The 23,717-nt window shown below is 36.7% G+C and overlaps 1 protein-coding gene across 3 annotated transcripts in view; it reads right to left on the minus strand.

Annotated features, from left to right (window-relative positions):
• Window positions 1-471: 471 nt before the first annotated feature.
• The window catches only part of EMB (embigin), a 52,552-nt gene continuing 29,306 nt past the window's right edge, over window positions 472-23,717 (minus strand). For all 3 annotated transcript variants that reach the window (XM_057541835.1, XM_007195628.2, XM_057541836.1), the window contains 5 exons: window positions 15,066-15,193; window positions 11,531-11,810; window positions 10,704-10,737; window positions 8,026-8,080; window positions 472-7,438 (listed from right to left, as the gene is read on the minus strand). In XM_057541835.1, the coding sequence (XP_057397818.1) occupies window positions 7,421-7,438; window positions 8,026-8,080; window positions 10,704-10,737; window positions 11,531-11,810; window positions 15,066-15,193 (515 nt within the window). In that variant the 3' untranslated portion in view covers window positions 472-7,420. The remainder of the gene's footprint in view (window positions 7,439-8,025; window positions 8,081-10,703; window positions 10,738-11,530; window positions 11,811-15,065; window positions 15,194-23,717) is intronic.

Raw genomic sequence — 23,717 nt, forward strand, 5'->3', positions numbered from 1 at the left:
TGTGGCAGTAGACATTTGTATAGAATACAAATTTTGAAATATTTTGTAACTTTTTGCTAAACCAATTGAAAATGACACTGCAATGCTGGGGAAAAAAAATCACCCAGGACAACAAGCAAATATGTTCTATACATTAATTTCATTTTAAATGTCCATTTTTGTCAAGGCCACAGTTGTCTTTTAAATTTTCTAAACATATCTTGGTATATTTTGAAAATTCCTTTCTAACTTCCTATTTGATGTGTCAAAATACAGAATCCCAGCTGTAGGCAGTTTTTTTTGTTGGACTTGAGAAGCATGAATTGTTTTCAAAACTTGAATTTCCTGTGTGTATAATCAAAAATAAAAAATAAAAAAGTCAGTGTTTTCTATTATCTAGTGCCTTTAAATTCACATTTAAGTGATTATTAAAAATTAAAAATTTAAAATACATTTTATAATACTTAAAATTTTAATTCAGAGTACATTTTATTGAATTTAAATACATATTAGGCATATCCTTTGAGTTAATGCAACAAAAACATTTTTAAACATTCTAGTACAAACATTTTCTGTGCTGTTTACATAATACAGAAAGGCATTAATGAGAATTTAGACACACATGCTAAAAAAAAATTACAACTACTAGGAAATATGTCATAATAAATCCATGGTCCTTGACTTAAAAAAAAAAAAAAGTAAAGTTTATGGTCAAATTTCTATCTTAAGAGACACAAAAGCAGTTCATGTCATCATATTTTGTGATATTTTTAAACAATTACATAGCATTATAGTTAATTATATATGTAATAAGTCTAATATTTTCATTTGTTTATCAAATAAACTTTAGAAAAATAAGAATTTGTGCTAATTATTTTCTGAAGTAAATTACAAATTAAATAGCAAAATCAATTTTTATAAGCAAAAGTTCTTAATAGATAACACACCAAAATAATATATAGACTTTAACCAATACCCTAAACAAGTTTCACTAGCATTCTCCCATTTGGGACATGAGAAATAATGAAATATAAATGTTACAGGTTAATCATGTGATTAAAAGTAATTTTGACAATGTTAGTCATGAGTGGTGTTCACTGATTTCATAAGTAAATTTTATTATAAGGGCATAATCAGGCATTCCTGACTTATTGAGAATTACATAGATATTATCATTATGACACATTAATCATGAAGGTAAGCAAGTCCAAAGAATTGTCTAGTTCATTTCACAGGCTATCAAAAACAGGACTTTCTTTCCCAGCTTCTCTTACAACTTGTGAATCACATTTTCAAATGCTGATACACTTTAATCATACTACTTTTGAAAAGTAATAAATCTTTAAGCTTACTAAATTGTCTCATTATAGGCACATCTCTATAGTGAGACTCACCTGGCATTTGCTAAAGATAGGTCGTTCCTTGGAGGTAAATTTCAAAGTGTTTATCACTCAAAATTGCAGATATTACTGCTGTGCCTAGGCTAGATCATCCATAAAGTACTTAGCTCCTACCTACAGGCTAAAAATGTGACTTAACAGTCTGTTTTCTGTTTGTCCTGGTAAAATTACAAATAGCACTTTATTTCATTCTCAGTGTTTGGATGATAAATTTTATGGTCACACTAGTTATTGAGAAAACAATGAAGACTCTCAAAACAAACAGAAGTATATTGATTCCCCAGGACCACTGCAGGGACACAAGTATGCCACAGAATAGGTTCTATAAGCCTTAAGAATAAAATTATGGAACTTATGATTTAACTGACCATCGAAAGGAGTGAAATTTTTTTTTTTAAAAGACAGTTAATAGATAATAGCCTCATTTTTCTAAGAAGCACCTAAGTAGCAGGCCAAAGCTGTTCAACGTAGTTAAACCTAGACTCTTGAGGAGGACTCCTTGGATTTCAATCCCAGATCCAAATACCTAATCTCTCAAGCTTTAGTCTCCTCATCTATAAAAAAGTAGTTAATAGTTTCTATAGCATAAGATGATGTGTAAATTAAATGAGATAACACATTTCAAAGTATTTAGCACAGTACCTGTCACATGCTAAGCACTCAACAAATGTGTTTATTACTATTTAATAATATGATATACCCTCAATAAAGAACTCAGCTGATAAACTGAGCATGTAACTGACCTTTCAGGTATACTGCAAATACATTCCTAAATATCACGTGAAAGAAATGCATGTAGATAGTTCCAGTTTTCTTTTTATCTATGCTAGAGAAGATAAATTCACAGTTAATTAATCAAAATCAAAGTAGATATTACATAAATATGTATAATTTAAGATTCCAAAATAATTGAGTCGTTCATCTATTTTTCAGTCATTCAATAAATATAAATTCAGAGAAAGCTATAATAGGTCAGTGTGCCTTTTAATTAATACTGGAACACACACTTGAACTTGCTGCCACCTAAACATGCTAACAGGAAGCAAGTCCCTAATTCACTGCATAACTTGTTCAGTTAGAGAAGATTCATTTTCTATAAAGAAGTAGATATTCAGTAAATAATTTGCATAAATCTATTTAAATGCCTCAAAGATGAAAACCCAGGGAATAAGTGAGCAGAACTGACATTTTTTCTTTTGATGAATTTAATTAATTACAAACTTTCAGTGACCAAAACTAACCAACGAAAGCTTTCTAAAAAATATATTTAATACAAATTTTGAATTGGATTCTGAGATATTCTGAGGTACTCTTGAGGTACTGGCAGGGAGGAGGAAAGAGAAAGTTAGGGAAGTGGACACTAATATCTACAGTACCATGCAAAGAACTACAATTACTAAAATTCTTTATGTATATAAAGTCAATACACTATCTTATTAAAATAAAGGATAAAAATAAGGTTAACATTTGCACTGCCTATGAAAAATAAAGGACAATAGGAACATTTTTTTTAAAGTTTTTTTGATGTGGACCATTTTTAAAGTCTTTATTGAATTTGTTACAGTATTGCTTCTGTTTTATGTTTTGGTTTTTTGGCTGGGAGGCATATGGGATCTTAGCTTCCTGACCAGGGATCAAACCCGCACCCCCTGCATTGGAAGGCGAAGTCTTAACCACTGGACCGCCAGGGAAGTCCCAATAGGAATTTAGATAAGTTGAAAGCAACATACCCTGTATAATAGTTTAGGAATCAGAACTCCCTTTGCTCATTAGATTATTACACATTATTAAAATCTGACAGGACTTTTTATTCTATTACTACTGTTTTTCAAAGAAGTAGAAGCAAACAGTGAAGTTTTAAAGGCTTGTTTATCTCTGTTAAAATATTTTGTTTCAATTTTTTTTAACATCTTTATTGGAGTGTAATTGCTTTACAATGGTGTGTTAGTTTCTGCTTTATAACAAAGTGATTCAGTTATACATATACATATGTTCCCATATCTCTTCCCTCTTGCATCTCCCTCTGTCCCACCCTCCCTATCCCACCCCTCTAGGTGGTCACAAAGCACAGAGCTGATTTCCCTGTGCTATGCGGTTGCTTCCCACTAGCTATCTATTTTACGTTTGGTAGTGTATATATGTCCATGCCACTCTCTCACTTTGTCACATCTTACCCTTCCCCCTCCCCATATCCTCAAGTCCATTCTCTAGTAGGTCTGTGTCTTTATTCCCATCTTGCCACTAGGTTCTTCATGACCTTTTTTTTTTTTCCCCTTAGATTCCATATATGTGTGTTAGCATATGGTATTTGTTTTTCTCTTTCTGACTTACTTCAGTCTGTATGACAGACTCTAGGTCCATCCACCTCACTACAAATAACTCAATTTCGTTTCTTTTTATGGCTGAGTAATATTCCATTGTATATATGTGCCACATCTTCTTTATCCATTCATCTGATGATGGACACTTAGGTTTCTTCCATGTCCTGGCTATTGTAAATAGAGCTGCAATGAACATTTTGGTACATGACTCTTTTTGAATTATGGTTTTCTCAGGGTATATGCCCAGTAGTGGGATTGCTGGGTCGTATGGTAGTTCTATTTTTAGTTTTTTAAGGAACCTCCATACTGTTCTCCATAGTGGCTGTATCAATTTACATTCCCACCAACAGTGCAAGAGGGTTCCCTTTTCACCACACCCTCTCCAGCATTTATTGTTTCTAGATTTTTTGATGATGGCCATTCTGACCAGTGTGAGATGATATCTCATTGTAGTTTTGATTTGCATTTCTCTAATGATTAATGATGTTGAGCATTCTTTCATGTGTTTGTTGGCAATCTGTATATCTTCTTTGGAGAAATGTCTATTTAGGTCTTCTGCCCATTTTTGGATTGGGTTGTATGTTTTTTTTTTTTATTGAGATGCATGAGCTGCTTGTAAATCTTGGAGATTAATCTGTTTCAATTCTGATGTCACAATTTAGATTGTTCTTCTAAAAATCAGTGTAAATTTATGAAATTTGATGTTTACCTGTACATTTATCCATGCACCACACACTTCATGGCATCTCCAATGTACCGTCTCTGTGGGAGGTACGGGATACAGAAATAAAAGCAGAGTCCAGGAAGGAGGCGTATAAGTGCGTATTTGTAATACAGGGTAGTAAGCACAAAGAAACGTGGAGTTATTTGAGCTCATAAGCTGGCACATACTCAGCTGGGTGTGAGGGATCTGCCAGGAAGTCACATCAGATTAAAGTCTTGAAAGCTAAACTTGAGTTCATCAAAAGGGAGGAGCACAGGGGGCAGCATTCTGGACAGACTCTCTCTATGTCAAGGCTAAATCAAGACAGTGGGAAAGGATTTGCAATTTGGAAAACTGCAATATTAAGATATGGCAAAGGTGAGCCTGTAGAGCTTTGTCATGGAAGCTGCCACATTAAGCTACATAGTGAGATTTGTGTTTCAGAAATATGGCCCAGCAGCAATGCAAAAAATGATTAACCGAAGATGAGACTGAGGTAGGAAAATCAAGACCTTAGCTGTTGCAGCTGGCGAGCGTGGGGTAGGGGAAGCAGTGGGTGGATTAATGAGCTATGAAAAAGGCCAAAGGAATAGAGATTCATGACTAATAAACATTAGTTAATAGAGAAGAAAACAGCACAATGAGCTCTAGGTTTTGGCCTGGGTAACTAGAGGCTGAGAAAAAAGGGAAAGACTGCAAAGAGAAGATTTGCATTAGAGCATAAACTGAATATGAAAATATCTGGGAATTTTAAGACATCATTAAATCTACTTATTATGCTGCAAAACTCTGTTAGCTAGAAAGATTAATAGAATTTCCCAAGGTGTCTAATATATAAACGTGGAGTAGTTTTCCTACTTCAGCTTTTCTGCTTGCTTAGTATTTTCAGTTGGTCATTTCAATTTACAGTTGGTCATTTTTAGTTAATCCATTCATCTCCGTGAGGTTAGTTAATGGAAGCATTCCATTTTTAACCTAACGGTGGTAGAATAATTTTCTGGAAGTTCTCCGGAGAGACTCTGAAAAGGCAAAATTCAACTTTAATTTTCTGAGTACCTTTTCTGCTTAAAGTTACTGAATTGAATTGTCTTTGCTAGGAAAAATAGCAAGCATTAACACTTAAAAATTCAATTTACTACATAAATATTTCAGATTATTTTACATTGCAGAAGCAATTTTTCTTGCTTGAGAACCATTTTGTGGTGGCAAAAGAGAAGAATGCATACTGCATATGAGCTACAAATTGGGGATTTGTATATGTCCAGTCACAAATACATTGTTTTGAATTGGACTTAGTCAAATAGCAGGTCTGAATAATTTTTCACTGAATTCAAACTGTTTAGATTAATTAAGTGAACTGCTTGGTTGTCTGCCATCATATAGATACCACCCAAGATCATTTTGTCAAATTAATAATTAATTAAACCAAAACAAATGCCTGGCTTATTGCTCTAAAACAATAAGGTGAAACCTGCCGTTACTTAAATGATGTAGTCTGTTCAGCAAAACTTGTGTCAATAGTTAACATGCTTTACACAAAACACTGCTGCAACAAAATGAGTAGCTTCCAAGTGACACTTTATGTGTATTATTTATACTAGTAATATTTTTAACATTAGTTAAAATGCCATATAAAGTATAATTTTTCACTACCTGAATTTTATTATAATTTTCTCAGCCAGAACATCATGTAAATGTCTAAAAAGTATTTTTTTCAAACAATTGAACTCCTCTTTTCAAGCTTTAATCCCCTAGTCACCAAGATCATGGGTTCTTTGCCCCCATCCCAAACCCTTCCCTCTTTGCCTGTGATTGTTCTGAATGCTGCTGCGCTGTGAGCAGGGGGACAGTGGACTCATCAGCACCAAGGACCCCCAGCAGGTTTCACATCACTGTCTTCAACCTAACCTAGTGTCCTGCCATATGATGTTAATGTTACATTCAAAACCATTAACAACTTTCCATGTCTGTTCAGATTTCATTGGACTTACAGTGATTTTTATAAAATAGTCCAGTTATATATGCAATAGAAACAAAGTATTCTATTTTTAAAGAAAAGTCTAAGTTACTGGCAGCAACATAGAACTACTTTAGTACTTCTTGATTTCAGACAAAGGCATTAGTATTATAAACCACTAATAATGCATTTTTAGATATTTAGCCAGCCATGGATACCAGGAAACCATGAAGCACGGAAGCATGCCAGTAGCAGTGCTACATCCCGTCTGTGTGAACCTGTACCCTACAACATCAACACCAGCTGTCACTTAAGAAATCCAAAACCCATAGCTTTAAAAAAATGTTCTCCAGAAAGACTAAAAATCACTTTAGCCTGGTGTGGGAAAACAGTGGTGATGAGTGGAATGAGATTGGGAAATCTGCTTTTGTGGTGCTGGAGATTTGGGGCAAGTGTATGGTTTCATTTTCTTGCCTTAAACCAATATTTTTGTAGGAAAAATATGTTTTTCTTATGGAGATTGTAGAGTAACCATCATTAACAAAGGTAGAAAGTACTAATTTCCCCTTGAGGACACTTTTTTTCAATATGACTGAAGGATGAACTTTACATGAAAATTATTACAAATACTTCTACACCTAGTAAACATGATTGGGGAAAAAACCTTTTTAAGACAAATGGCAAAGGGTTTGTCTTTAATGAATTCTTTGGTTATAAACAGGTCTTGAGTGACATTCGCTCTGTGTACTATTTGGTTTTGCTGGTGTCTGTTCTGTGTGTCCCTTGAGGACTAGAATGAAATTAATTGTCCTGGGTTACAGCTCATAGAACATACTTAATACAATTTACCTTGCTTTAATGTAAAATAATAATAGAATGAAAATATATCTTTAGATCTGAAATAGCATATATTATTTACAAAGCTACTGCTGAGCATCTTGCATAAACTTTTCATCCTTTTAAAAATAAAAATTCACGTGTTCTTAACAGGAAGCAGAAACAAAGCTGAGATCCAAACTCTTTGACATCTTCCTGTGACTCTTGACATGATGTTTCTCATTCACTGGCCCACAGATTCCTGAGTTACATAAAGCATAATGAAACATAATTAGCATAACCTGGTTATTCTATAATAACTTATTATCACTTTAGCAAAGCAAAAATGTCTGGGAAGAGGTGATCCAAACTACTGCCAAAACCAACAGTTCCTATTCTAAATACTCAAGGAAAAAAAATGTTTATGAAATATGAAAATTTTGATTCTAATCAGTGAAGAAAATAAGCTAATATTGATTCATTCATAGCACCAAGTATATGGGAATATGTGAGAATAAAATAAGAGAATCCAGAAAAACTGAGAGAGAAAAAAAATAAGACCACATAAAAAGTTGTAAAAGAAACTAGCCTGTGGTGACAAAAGAAAAAATATATATCTGCAGTGTAATAGATTCACTTTTAGATTGGTTGTTACATGTTCTCTGGTGGAAAAAAGATGATTATTTTTGTGTAACTATGTATATTCTCCTATAATATTGTTTAAAAAAGCATATCCAAGCACATAGTGAATGACTAGGTCTTTTTAAAACTAAAAAATGTAGATGGATTAATAGCCTATGCATATTGAATTTTAGCTTTTATTTGGAATATCATTTGGAAGCAACTTACATTTTTTCTGTGCCTGGGGGCATTATTTTCTATACCATTGCTATCATCTGATTTCCTGTAGAGAAAACAAGAAAGAAAATTACTAGATGTTTACATTGCATAAAACTAAGTCAGTGCACCATCTATATCATGGCCATCAGGTTAAAATTTAAAAGGTCAGTACAGACAGAATTTATTCTTCCTAAAAATGTTTTACTCATAGTGTTGATTTTATTTGTATGCCATTGCTTGGAGTGGAACTGTTGCCACAGATGACAGTGACAAAGGCCTGTTTCTTTCATGCAGAGGGAGAATTGCTTCTCCCCAGGCATGAGTGGAGGCTTGGGTATATAGCCTAACTTATATGTTGCTTTGACACGTGCAAGATAATAGCCAATCAGGAGCTCAGCCAGTATGTGCGATACAGGTGCTATAATTCAACATGTTTATTACATTGAATTAGAGGTTAAACATGTTTCTTTATCTACCCAATGTGTATCAGAGTAAGACCACAATGTGGGCTCCAGATTCTTAAGGAAGACTAAACTAGGTTACAAGGGTGTATAATAAATACCCTTCTAGATGTTATTGGCAGGCTTGAGCTCATTAAACTAGTACCACCAGATAATAAATTCAACCACCTAATCAGCTATCTCAAAATTTGGGGGATGGGGCAGGTAGGTTCAATATTGTGTGAAATTGTGTGGGTTAAATATCTGGGTGGATCAGATAAATGCTGTTTGAAATGACTAGCTTGTTTTGATGTTATATGTTTATTTAGTACTGTACTATTTTTTTTTAAATTTATTTATTTATTTTTATTTTTGGCTGTGTTGGGTCTTCGTTTCTGTGTTAGGGCTTTCTCTAGTTGCGGTAAGCGGGGGCCATTCTTCATCGCGGTGCGCGGGCCTCTCACTATCGCGGCCTCTCTTGTTGCAGAGCACAGGCTCCAGACGCGCAGGCTCAGTAGTTGTGGCTCACGGGCCTAGTTGCTCCGTGGCATGTGGGATCTTCCCAGACCAGGGCTCGAACCCGTTTCCCCTGCATTAGCAGGCAGACTCTCAACCACTGCGCCACCAGGGAAGCCCAGTACTGTACTATTTTTAAAAGTCATTTTCACCAAGAAATTCTATGAATCACTGGTATCTAAACACATATATAAGCATCAAATATAAAATGTATTGATAAACAATATTCTCTGTAAAGAAAAATTTGTCTCCTAAACTAAAAATTCTAAAAACATCATTGGTGAAAAGTTGCTCTAAATGAGTACAAGTGCCCTTGATACTTGATTTAAATCTAAAGATACTGAAATAACCTAAAGATGAGAAATGTGACTGCAAGGGACTGGATAGAAACACTGGGGAGGCTGAGCTGGGAGAACAAAAGAATCCAGGCAAGGGAGTAATTGTTTCAAATATCTGCATGACGGTCATGTTTTTTATATGACTCTGAGTATTAAGAAAGGTAATCAATACATGGGAACCAGAAAGATAAAATGTTCAAATCAATACAAACAAGATGTCCAAGTTCTCCGGAAAGAGGTTCAAATTGCTTCCAACCATGAGAGTCTCTGATTCTAAGACAACACTTTTTTCCTATCTGGGGTTATGGAACTCCTGATATAACTATTTTATGCTCTTAATTTAGAAGTTCATATCCTGTTGATTTAAGTTACCTGCCGTGTGTGAACTGAGTAAAAAATAACTATTTGAATAATGTCTACGAATATCTGCATGACAGCTGTCCGCCCCACTCCTGCTTTTTAACCGTGGCTATAGCACTCACACCTCAGAGCCCCTGTTGACTGAAAAAGATAAACTTCACGTGTCATTTTGGGTTGGTAATAGCTGCTCAGCCCTCCCATTTCCTAGGTTTCTTTCGGCTCCTTTAATCTGGTCTCATTTTCTTGGTCCCCAGTCCTTGGCTGTGTTACTTGGACTTTAAGCACCTCTCTCACTGGGCTCCACTGTCAGTTCTCTGGCTTGGTGGATCCAGTAGCTCCCACGTTCACCAAACCAAATGATATCCCTGGTAATTTTCTTCCTAGTCCTCCTCATGCTCAGCTCAACTCTAAACAAAGGAGACTGTAACAGAAATATGGCACAATTTGTGTTCCTTCAAAAATAATGACACACAATTCTAGCCCAGTGATTTTCAACACTGAATTCTGAGAATCACAATCAGTGATAGGCACTTTAAAGAAATACAGATGCCCAGGCACCAATTCCAGAGGTTCTGATCCGAGATATCCAGTTAGGTCTGAGTAACTGTAATTTTAAGGAGCATCCTAAGTGATCAAAAATATAGCCAGGGTTGAGAATCACTGCTTTACACAAATAATACTTCCTTATGGTTCTTGAGTGCCTCCTGTGCATCAAAGCCTATGCTAAGGATTTTTACACATAGAAAGTCATTTAATCCACAAACCTTATGTGGTAAGTAATATCATTAAACCCATTTTGTTGAAGAGAAAACTGAAGCACAGAGAGGTGAAAGTAAGTGGTGGAGGGGGATTCTGTTGCATGCAGGTAAATGCCAAACGCCATTTTTCACCACAACACGGACATGTACAGAAAATAACACACACGTTATATACTCTTATACTTTCTTCCTCTAACTGCAAACATCTTATTTAATTTCATATTTATCTGTATTTTACGCAAGTGAAAATTAATCTATAAAAAAATAATACTTACAGCTGTTCAATTTGTTCAAATTCCTTCCCATCATCTGTGTAACAAAAGAAGAATTTAACTGTTAAGATTGGTTTATTACTCTTACAAAGCATATATGCTCAATTCTACTTTCCCCTGAATTCAACATCCCCTGACTGCCTGTGCTGTTTTCCCGCTGTGGAATGAGAGAGATGGGCCCCATCAGACAGCTGCCCCTCCATCATGTCCACTCCTTCCCTGCTCTCCCGACTTGCGAGATCGCCTGCAGTTTTGATCAGGCATAGTCTGGTGCCTGGGATCATCAAAAACAGAACTGACTGATTTGTAATTATTTAAGTTATGAAAAATTTAGTACAAAATCAGGAAAAAATACAGAATGTAAGATAAATTTTCTTAGGGGACCATTGGTTTCTCAGTCTGTTATCCATCAGGCACAGGCTATGAAAACAGAAAGCTGGCAGGCAATGTCTTTTATGAGAATTTCAGAATGTTTGATAAAACGTTTTTAAAAATGAGTTATCTAAATGAAAGAATAATTGTTTGTCTTTGAGATCTTTTATATTAAGCTAATGCAGAATTTTCTAATATTCCGGTACCAATGCACATATCACTTAATTGGTGTGCTGGTCCCAGTAACACCAAATACAAGGGAAAAAAGGTATATTTTAACATTAAAATTTTTTAGGCAGTTGACACAGGAAGACCATCAGTATAAGCTCATAGCTCACTGTCACCGCTGTTATTAACATAAATACCACTACAAAAAACAAAAGTTAGATTTTTCTCTAAAGCCACCATTAATGGATTAAGTCATAACATGAGAATTATCTAAAAAATAGAAATCCTACCTGAGTGCTTCTTTTTCTTTTGGGTGTACATTTCACAAAGCAGAATAATAGCCACTAAAAGAACCACCTCAGCAGCTATTCCAAGAAATGCTTTGAGGGGCACCCAATAACTCAGCACGACAATTTCAATGTGTTCTTCACTCTCGCCTAATTGGAATATTGCCTGGCACCAGTAAGATCCCTGATCTTCCTCTGAAAGTTGCATTATCTTGAGCCTTGTTTCATTAGCAGTTTTTCCATTGATCACATACTTATTGTTTATTGGAACACCAACAGGAACCTAATAGAAGGAGACATTAAAATCCATTCCTATCATATTGCATAAAAGATACATGTCCTGCATGATCTAGTTTTGAGTGAAAGCTACAAGATAGTACCAAGAAAACTGCTTACCAGAGAAAGGGCATATTAGGGACTTCCCTGGTGGCACAGTGGTTAAGAATCCGCCTGCCAATGCAGGGGACAGGGGTTCGAGCCCTGGGCCAGGGCAACTAAGCCTGTATGCCACAACTACTGAGCCTGTGCTCTAGGGCCCGCTAGCCACACCTACTGAGCCCGCGTGCCACGACTACTGAAGCCCGTGCACCTAGAGCCCGTGCTCCACAAGAGGAGCCACCGCAATGCGAAGCCCGCGCACGGCAACGCAGAGTAGACCCCGCTTGCCGCAACTAGAGAAACCACGCGCGCAGCAACGAAGATCCAATGCAGCCAAAAATAAATAAATAAATATTTTAAAGGGGGCACATTAAAGTATGTGAGAAGTTATACATACAGAGCTCAAGTCTTACCATAGTTTGATCTTTCAAAGGTAGCAAACAAAGGAAAAGTACACTTTGCTTTAACTACTTAGCACTGAATGTTTGAAACTACAGTGTGCAAGTCATCGTGGGTAAATATTCTATGAGAATTAGAAATACAGGGCTTCCCTGGTGGCGCAGTGGTTGAGAGTCTGCCTGCCAATGCAGGGGACGTGGGTTCGAGCCCTGGTCTGGGAAGATCCCACATGCCACAGAGCAACTGGGCCCGTGAGCCACAATTACTGAGCCTGCGCGTCTGGAGCCCTTGCTCGGCAACAAGAGAGGCCGTGATAGTGAGAGGCCCGCACACCGCGATGAAGAGTGGCCCCCGCTCGCCGCAACTGGAGAAAGCCCTCACACAGAAATGAAGACCCAACACAGCCATGAATAAATAAATAAATAAATAAATAAATAAACAAACAAACAAGGCTTGCATTCCTTTAAAAAAAAAAAAAAAAGAATTAGAAATACAGAAAAATTCCAGCCATCCGGGTTTCATGTTATAATCCCTGACTAGTTCAAAATACTTCCTCCTTCACAAGTGCAGGCATACATTCATTAAATCAACTATTAAATTAATGAAGCTATTATATCTGATCATTCCTGTAAAGGAAGTTCACTGGCTCATGGCATTGGGAGTTCCTCAAACTGGAACTGAAGACGAAATCTTCAGGCCTTTGAAGCTGATGTAGAAGAAATGGTAGAAATCCCTGTAAGCCTAGTATACATGGTGGTCTGCGCACCTTCTGTCTTCTCATAGCTGAATTTCTCTCTCTTTCTGACACGTTGGCTTCTGAGATTCACTGGCTTTTCCTCAGCCTTTTTTTTTTTTTTTTAATTTTATAGCTACTTTATTTATTTATTCATTTTTGGCTGTGTTGGGTCTTCGGTTCGTGCGAGGGCTTTCTCTAGTTGGGGCAAGCGGGGGCCACTCTTCATCGCGGTGCGGGGACCGCTCTTCATCGCAGTGCGCGGGCCTTTCACTATCGCGGCCCCTCCCGTTGCGGGGCACAGGCTCCAGACGCGCAGGCTCAGTAGTTGTGGCTCACGGGCCCAGTTGCTCCGCGGCATGTGGGATCTTCCCAGACCAGGGCTCGAACCCGTGTCCCCTGCATTAGCAGGCAGATTCTCAACCACTGCGCCACCAGGGAAGCCCCCCCTCAGCCTTTTAAGATCCATACTAAGCCATTTGGTGGCTGATTTATTTAATCCATTTAAATTGAATTTTATTCTCAGGCCATTTGATGCCTTTGTTGCTCTATCACTCAACTGCACTGCTCAGTAAATGCTAATTTGCATACAAATATTCTTGGAGGTTATCTGATGAAGAACTGTCTGTGTGTTTATTATTTGCCAAAGAAATTATAGCAACCTGGCTCACTGTGCACAGCATTGCCTGTGATGCTTGTTACAAATGTACTCTCTCTAACTCAGAGCTGATAAATCAAAGTACTGCATGTTTAATAGGTGCCCCAGGTGAGTCTGATGCAGATGGTTCGCCTACTTTTTGAAAAAACACTTGACCTAAAGTTTTGACTTGCACCCTCTTCCCTGCACTTTTCTTATATCCTAATATAACCCATGCTTAGGGCCAAATTGAGAGAAACTTAGTATAGCAAATGGAGAGAAGTACAGACTATATTCTAAAAGTTTAATATAATTAGACAAGCTTTTTTTGTCTAGTATCACATATGCATAAATAAATTAGGCTATGTAATTCAAAAACTGTCTGTTACTTGTTTTTACAAATTTACATGCTCTTTAAAAATATTTCCATACACAAAATGATTGCCTTTCCTAATCATCAATAACAAGATAAGTACAAATATTAATAGTTTAAGTGATTTGGAGCTATCTCTTTGAAAACTCAAACCAATCACAGAATCAGTAACTCACCCTTTTAAGTCCTTCCCTCTGTCATCGTCAACAGTCTACAATAGCATCAATATTGTCTAAGAAGGAATTTAATATTTCACTAAGATCTACACTGTTTCATACCGTTCCTTCTAGAATTGCCTTTACAAGACTTCATTCAATGCTCATTAGCATCAGGGCAATAAAAGGGTGTCCCCTAAAGGACAATGTCCTAAATTTCCCTGCTATTAGAGGCTATTTGGGAGGAAGAAAACCAGAAATGATTTCTTAAGTACTCATGTTTTTCTTAATATCAGCTCTTTGAAAAGCCATTAATTCTTTACCAGGAATTTAAAGTATTTGGCTTCCCTTAGGTCTCTGGAAGTCCAAAAGAGGTCAGTGACACTAAAAGAACCTAAAACCTGAGTTTAAGTTACCAAATTTTCATTCTTTTCTCAGATGCTGCCAGTGTATTGCATTCTATCACAAATGTTTCCAGAGACAGAAGCAGGAAAAGAAAACTCCCTTTCTTTTTTCTAGTTACTCTCATGAAATGATAAGAAAAAAAAGAATCTTTTTTGTTGGGGTTATATCTAAACTTGTCAACTAAAAATGAATTGTAACTTCCTTTCATAGAATTTTAATAAATTGCTAAATCTAAAAAACAAAGTACCACCTAATGAAACATTAAGAGTATCTTCAGATGTATAATGTAATATGCTAAAAACACCAAATGACAGCTCCATTCATCACTGTTCTTTCTTCATGAACACATATTAAGGAACAACAGAAGTATAAATATTCCTAAGAACTGTGAGTGTATTATAATCATTAAATAAAAGTTTTTATTTTGTTTTCTTCAAGTCAAAGAAATATGATCTTACCTGTACACTCCCATTACTACTGTACCAGGTCCAATTTAAAGGAAAACAGCCTTGACATTTACACATCAAGACAACTGAATCCCCTACATAAGTGATCAACGGTTTCTTTTTTTCATGAAGTTCAGGGACTAAGAAAAATGGAGAGAAATGTATGTTACTGAAAGAGTTTGAATAGGGGGAATGTATTCAAGTTGAATATAATTTCTCTTTTCATGTTTTCACTAATATATGATTTTATTTCTGTAGTTTTAGTTCTATATAAAATGAACTAATTTACAGTATCGTTAACTATAGTTAGGACGTATAGTTGTAGTAGGTAGATGGTTCAATATAATTGTCAGTAATATAGAAACAGAAGGAAGGTCTTCTATTATTGAGCCAATAACAATTACAAGTATTGTAATAGACTGTTACATGCTTTGGATAAGAAAGAAACTTCATGTTTTCAAGACTATTCTTTCTTCCCACCTACTAAGTTACGTTAGAGCAAATATTTTTTCAAAGTTTACCCTTAAATGGCACTCTAGTGAGGAGACAAAATTTTCGGGATTTAAAATTTTTATTTGACACAGATTTATGAAAAGAGTTGGAGAAGATGGGAAGATGAGAAAGGAGCAAAGGAAATTTAAGAGAAAGAGAAAAGAATAGGAAAGAAAATGAGATAAAAAACACTTTCATGTGGTTTTGTAGGAAAAAAACAAATATTCATTGTGATAAATTTCTTAAAGTTTGAAGCAGATGCCATTAGTAAAAATAAAAATGAGCACTGAATTTAGAAAAATTAAGTTTTAAGGCTATGAATAACTTGGTAAAGAAAATTAAAGCATAAGAACATAAGCAAAGCAATAAAAAGCCAACTAGCAGCTTCCATGGTGAAATCAGTTCCTTCTGATTGACCTCAAAGGACGTATTATAAAATGTACACTTTTATGGAAGACAGACTTATCAACAAAGATGACTTCTGTTGATTTTTTTTTTCTTTTACTAATTTTAGCAGGTTTTGTGTTTTGTTTTTCCTTTTTGTTTTTTTGGTTTGCCAGCAGAGAGACAATGTCTAAATTTTTAATACTGTGTTGACAAATTTTATAGATACTGTTTGCTATTCACTTGTTATCCTGTTTTTAGATTTTATTTTGGGGAGGGTCAGGGTGGAAAATGGAAAGATCAATTTTAATTGCTAATATTAGGTTTCCAGATTAAATACATTTTCTAAACACTCTTGGCTTTCTACTACCAGAAGAATATTGGGCATTTGCTGGATGTATGAATTGTAAAGATGAGGAAGGGGGAAATAATTGGTAATAACTGGAAAAGAAATTCTGACTTCTATAATCACTTGTATAGGGGTAAAAATAGGGTTGGATTTCTTCACAGGTTCTGTCTTTAGGTGATTAATGTTACAGTGATGAGTGTCGGAAGTCTTCAGTTTTCCTTATGGTTTAATGTGGCCCTAAATACAATTGCACATATCACCCCCCTCCTTCATCAGCAATGCTGACCAGCAGAGTGTTGAATGAGGCACTGCTAATAATAAAGAGATGCAAATAAGGAAGGTATATCACCACTGAAAGTGTAAATCATAAGATGACAGAGCAATCTATAAGTCAACGGTTCTCATACTTTTCATAACCAAGGAAATATGTTTTGATAAAATTGAATGATCTACAATTTTACATTACCCAAAGATGTGAACTGCCCATCAGAATTTATAATCATCCCACTAATAGTTTATGAGCACCTAGTAAGGTACCACTAGGGTACTCCTGAGGTAGGAGAGAAGTGAACACATGTGACTGGCATGACTGAAGTCATCCCAGCCAGAAGAAATTGGTGAGCTGACCTTGCCAGAGGATATTCTGAACACTCCTTTTGAATGGCTACTAGTGTCCCACACTCCTTATTGGTCACCATTAGGCTGAGGGACACTAAGGGAAATGTGGTTAATATGTGTCCATTTCAAAGGTCAATGAGCGTTTGAAGTAGTTAGCACAATGAGACAATGATGTGACAAACATATAAGATTTGGGTCCAGGAAATATTTGAATTAGAATTATAGCTTCAGTGTTACTAGTGTTGAGGACATAGGTTGGTCATACCCTTCTACAATGTTACTGTAAAGAATTAAGTACAGGAACACAATATATAAAGGGCTTGGTGTAGAGTAAACACCACAAAATTCAAACTTTTGTTGTCATCATGTACTGGTGTTGCTTTCTTAATTGAGTTATCGTACAATTTGTAATGCCCACGGCCTTCCTACATTAGCCAGCTTAATGGCATGGATTATTGTCATGTGCAAGAATGATTTCTAGGCCAGTTGGCCATGTGGAGCAGAAAAGAAATAAGACACAGAATAAAAGAACTGGCAATTCACCTAAATTCATCTCACAACCATAGGAATGTATAAAAACACCCCCAAATGTGGAAAAGGGTCCAAACTGAGCCATTTACAGAACACCCAGCCCATCTGAGAAAGGCCATTAAAAGAGATTAAAATGATGAAAAATAAAAGATGAATTCACAGGAGACAAGGCCCAGAATAATGAAGAAACAGTAGCGTTGAGATGCTGGAGGTGGCACCAATCCATCCTTTAATAACATATATTAAAAAACTTTTCAGTGAAGCTGTAAAACAAATTCTGCTGCTTGAAACACTTATGCAAGTCCTTGGCTAAAGCAGATGAATAAGAGTTTGTGGAGAGGAACCAATATGGCAGAGTAGAAGGACGTGCTCTCACTCCCTCTTGCGAGAACACCAGAATCACAACTAGCTGCTCGACAGTCATCAACAGGAAGACACTGGAACTCACCAAAAAAGATACCCCACGTCCAAAGACAAAGGAGAAGCCACAATGAGATGGTAGGAGGGGCGCAATCACAGTAAAATCAAATCCCATAACTGGTGGGTGGGTGACTCACAGACTGGAGAACACTTATACCATGGATGTCCACCCACTGGAGTGAAGGTTCTGAGCCCCACGTCAGGCTTCCCAACCTGGGGGTCCAGCAACGGGAGGAGGAATTCCTAGAGAATCAGACTTCGAAGCCTAGTGGGAATTGATTGCACGACTTCGACAGGACTGGGGGAAACAGAGACTCCACTCTTGGAGGGCACACACAAAGTAGTGTGCGCATTGGGACCCAGGGGAAGGAGCAGTGACCCCAGGGGAGACTGAACCAGACCTACCTGCTAGTGTTGGAGGGTCTCCTGCAGAGGTGGGGGGTGGGGTGGGCTATGGCTCACCGTGGGGACAAGGACACTGGCAGCATAAGTTCTGGGAAGTACTCCTTGGCATGAGCCCTCCCAGAGTCTGTCATTAGCCCCACCAAAGAGCCCAGGTATGCTCCAGTGTTGGGTTGCCTCAGGCCAAGCAACCAACAGGGAGGGAACCCAGCCCCCACCCATCAACAGTCAAGTGGATTAAAGTTTTACTGAGCTCTGCCCACCAGAGCAACAGTCAGCTCTACCCACCACCAGTCCCACCCATCAAGCCACTTAGATAGGCTCATCCACCAGAGGGCAGACAGCAGAAGCAAGAAGAACTACAATCCTGCAGCCTGTGGAACAAAAACCACATTCACAGAAAGATAGACAAGATGAAAAGGCAGAGAACTATGTACCAGATGAAGGGACAAGATAAAACCCCAGAAAAACAACTAAATGAAGTGGAGATAGGCAACCTTCCAGAAAAAGAATTCAGAATAATGATAGTGAAGATGATCCAGGACCTCGGAAAAAGAATGGAGGCAAAGATCAAGAAGATGCAAGAAATGTTTAACAAAGACCTAGAAGAATTAAAGAACAAAAAACCACAGGTGAACAATATAATAACTGAAATGAAAACTATACTAGAAGGAATCAATAGCAGAATAACTGAGGCAGAAGAACGGATAAGTGACCTGGAAGACAGAATGGTGGAATTCACTGCTGCAGAACAGACTAAAGAAAAAAGAATGAAAAGAAATGAAGACAGCCTAAGAGACCTCTGGGACAACATTAAACGCAACAACATTCGCATTATAGGGGTCCCAGAAGGAGAAGAGAGAGAGAAAGGACCAGAGAAAATATTTGAAGAGATTATAGTCGAAAACTTCCCTAACATGGGAAAGGAAATATCCACCCAAGTCCAGGAAGCGCAGAGAGTCCCATACAGGATAAACCCAAGGAGAAACACGCCGAGACACATAGTAATCAAACTGGCAAAAATTAAAGACAAAGAAAAATTATTGAAAGCTGCAAGGGAAAAATGAAAAATAACATACAAGGGAACTCTCATAAGGTTAACAGCTGATTTCTCAGCAGAAACTCTGCAAGCCAGAAGGGAGTGGCATGATATACTTAAAGTGATGAAAGGGAAGAACCTACAACTAAGATTACTCTATCCAGCAAGGATCTCACTCAGATTCGATGGAGAAATCAAAAGCTTTACAGGCAAGCAAAAGCTAAGAGAATTCAGCACCACCAAACCAGCTCTACAACAAATGCTAAAGGAACTTCTCTAAGTGGGAAACACGAGAAGAAAAGGACCTACAAAAACAAACCCAAAACAATTAAGAAAATGGTCAGAGGAACATACATATCGATAATTACTTAAAACGTGAATGGATTAAGTGCTCCAACCAAAAGACACAGGCTTGCTGAATGGATACAAAAACAAGACCCATATATATGCTGGCTACAAGAGACCCACTTCAGACCTAGGGACACAAACAGACTGAAAGTGAGGGGATGGAAAAAGATATTCCATGCAAATAGAAATCAAAAGAAAGCTGGAGTAGCAATACTCATATCAGATAAAATAGACTTTAAAATAAAGAATGTTACAAGAGACAAGGAAGGACACTACATAATGATCCAGGGATCAATCCAAGAAGAAGATATAACAATTATAAATATATATGTGCCCAAAATAGGAGCACCTCAATACATAAGGCAACTGCTAACAGCTATAAAAGAGGAAATTGACAGTAACACAATAATAGTGGGGGACTTTAACACCTCACTTACACCAATGGACAGATCATCCAAAATGAAAATAAATAAGGAAACAGAAGCTTTAAATGACACAATAGGCCAGACAGATTTAATTGATATTTATAGGACATTCCATCCAACACCCATTTATGATAAAAACTCTCCAGAAAGTGGGCATAGAGGGAACCTACCTCAACATAATAAAGGCCATATATGACAAACCCACAGCAAACATCATTCTCAATGGTGAAAAACTGAAAGCATTTCCTCTAAGATCAGGAACGAGGCAAGGATATCCACTCTCACCACTATTATTCAACATAGTTTTGGAAGTCCTAGCCACGGCAATTAGAGAAGAAAAAGAAATAAAAGGAATACAAATTGGAAAAGAAGAAGTAAAACTGTCACTGTTTGCAGATGACATGATACTATACATAGAGAATCCTAAAAATGCCACCAGAAAACTACTAGAGCTAATCAATGAATTTGGTAAAGTTGCAGGATACAAAATTAATGCACAGAAATCTCTTGCATTCCTATACACTAATGATGAAGAATGTGAAAGGGAAATTATGGAAACACTCCCATTTACCACTGCAACAAAAAGAATAAAATACCTAGGAATAGACCTACTGAGGGAGACAAAAGACCTGTATGCAGAAAACTATAAGACACTGATGAAAGAAATTAAAGATGACACCAACAGATGGAGAGATATACCATGTTCTTGGATTGGAAGAATCATTATTGTGAAAATGACTATACTACCCAAAGCAATCTACAGATTCAATGCAATCCCTATCAAATTACCAATGGCATTTTTTACAGAGCTAGAACAAATCATCTTAAAATTTGTATGGAGACACAAAAGACCTCGAATAGCCAAAACAGTCTTGAAGGAAAAAACGGAGCTGGAGGAATCAGAATCCCTGACTTAAGACTATACTACAAAGCTACAGTAATCAAGACAATATGATGCTGGCACAAAAACAGAAACATAGTTCAATGGAACAAGACAGAAAGCCCAGAGATAAACCCACGCACCTATGGTCAACTAATCTATGACAAAGGAGGCAAAGATATACAATGGAGAAAAGACAGTCTCTTCAATAAGTGGTGCTGGGAAAACTGGACAGCTACATGTAAAAGAATGAAATTAGAACACTCCGTAACACCATACACAAAAATAAACTCAAAATGGATTAAAGACCTAAATGTAAGACCAGACACTATAAAACTCTTAGAGGAAAACATAGGAAGAACACTCTTTGACATAAATCACAGCAAGATCTTTTTTGATCCACTTCCTAGAGTAATGGAAATAAAAACGAAAATAAACAAATGGGACCTACCAAAACTTCAGAGCTTTTGCACAGCAAAGGAAACCATAAACAAGACGAAAAGACAACCCTCAGAATGGGAGAAAATATTTGCAAAGGAATCAATGGACAAAGGATTAATCTCCAAAATATATAAACAGCTCATGCAGCTCAATATTAAAGAAACAAACAACCCAATCCAAAAATGGGCAGAAGACCTAAATAGACATTTCTCCAAAGAAGACATACAGACGGCCGCGAAGCACATGAAAAGATGCTCAACATCACTAATTATTAGAGAAATGCAAATCAAAACTACAATGAGGTATCACCTCACTCCTGTTAGAATGGGCATCATCAGAAAATCTACAAACAACAAATGCTGGAGAGGGTGTGGAGAAAAGGGAACCCTCTTGCACTGTTGGTGGGAATGTAAATTGATACAGCCACTATGGAGAACAGTATGGAGGTTCCTTAAAAAACTAAAAATAGAATTACCATATGATCCAGGAATCCCACTACTGGGCATATACCCAGAGAAAACCATAATTCAAAAAGACACATGCACCCCAATGTTCATTGCAGCACTATTTACAATAGCCAGGTCATGGAAGCAACTGAAATGCCTATCGACAGACAAGTGGATAAAGAAGATGTGGTACATATATACAATGGAATATTACTCAGCCATAAAAAGAAATGAAATGGAGGTATTTGTAATGAGGTGGATGGATCTAGAGGCTGTCATACAGAGTGAAGTAAGTCAGAAAGAGAAAAACAAATATCGTATATTAACGCATATATGTGGAACCTAGAAAAATGTACAGATGAACCAGTTTGCCAGGCAGAAGTTGAGACACAGATGTAGAGAACAGACGTATGGACACCAAGGGGGGAAAACCGCGGTGGGGTGGGGATGGTGGTGTGTTGAATTGGGTGATTGGGATTGAGTGTATACACTGATGTGTATAAAATTGATGACTAATAAGAACCTGCAGTATAAAAAAACAAACAAAAAACAAAAAAACAACTAATATTAAACTTTCTTTGGGTTATTTGTATGGAAATATGTTAATATAAAAGTTTCAGGCATTACATGAAATTTATAAAAATATTATATGTTCTGGTATAATGTTATAAGTCATAATTCTAGTTATTACTTTAAAATGTATATCTCAGAAATAACTAAATTTCCTTGTCAATTGCATTATTATGAACTTTCATCAAATATTTAACCGTGGTCATTTTTAAGGCTTTTGTCATTTACAGACAGTTCTGGGTGTACTCTGATGCTTTTCAAAAATGTTCCTATAAAAGGGTTTCATATTCAAGGAATTCATGGAAAAGACTCTGGCAAGTACAGGTTTCTGGTAACTGACTATACTGCTGAACTGAATGAATAAGCATTTTCAGAACTCTAATGGAAAACTGATGAATTCATAAAAGTGCTAATAAAAGATCAAGATGAAAAAAAAATTAATTACATGGGACTGAGTGAACTGATGAGGATGATTATAATTTTTGTGACTTTCTGTTTGAATTAAAAAAAAAAAGAAAAAATCCCACAAGTACTCAGAGGCAAAAAGTATACAAATCAATTTTCACTGCAAAGTAAAGGAGCTGTTACAGTGGAGGATTACTGGACTGAATGTCAATATTATGACAGTATGAGTGTGTTTCGTGTGTGGTAATTGAAATCATTGTTGCTTTTGTTGAGGTCATCCATTTACAATGCTTGGTGTCAGTTTATCTTTTGTAAAAATATAATACAGTGTGTGTGTGTGTGAGTTGTGAGCAAAAAAAAAAAGAAAAAAAAAGAGTTTGTATAAGGATTACAATTTAAGTATAAATTAGAACAATTTCAATCAGGGGACCTAATTACCGCTCCTTACCATAAAAAGAAATGAAATTGGTTAAAGGTTAAAAAGAAATTATTGTTTCCAGACCTACGTAGTATATGGAGCAGAAAGAACAAATGCAATAGTAACTTTACATATTATTATAAAACCTAAGAATAAAAAGGAAATAGCCCATTCACCACGTACTGGATTTAATAAGAAAAGGCAAGAATAAAGCAAGTAATACTTTGACACACCATGAGCTAAATTTTAAAATAATATACACATGTTTTTATAATAAAAGTTTTTTATAATAAAAATTAGTTCGGTTCAGGGCTTCCCTGGTGACACAGTGGTTAAGAACCTGCCTGCTAACGCAGGGGACACAGGTTTGAGCCCTGGTCCGGGAAGATCCCACATGCTGCGGAGCAACTAAGCCCATGGGCCACAACTACTGAAGCCCACACACTTAGAGCCCGTGCTCCGCAACAAGAGAAGCCACCGCAATGAGAAGCCCTTG

The sequence above is a fragment of the Balaenoptera acutorostrata genome, chromosome 2, assembly GCF_949987535.1.
Source record: "Balaenoptera acutorostrata chromosome 2, mBalAcu1.1, whole genome shotgun sequence".
NCBI lineage: Eukaryota > Metazoa > Chordata > Mammalia > Artiodactyla > Balaenopteridae > Balaenoptera > Balaenoptera acutorostrata.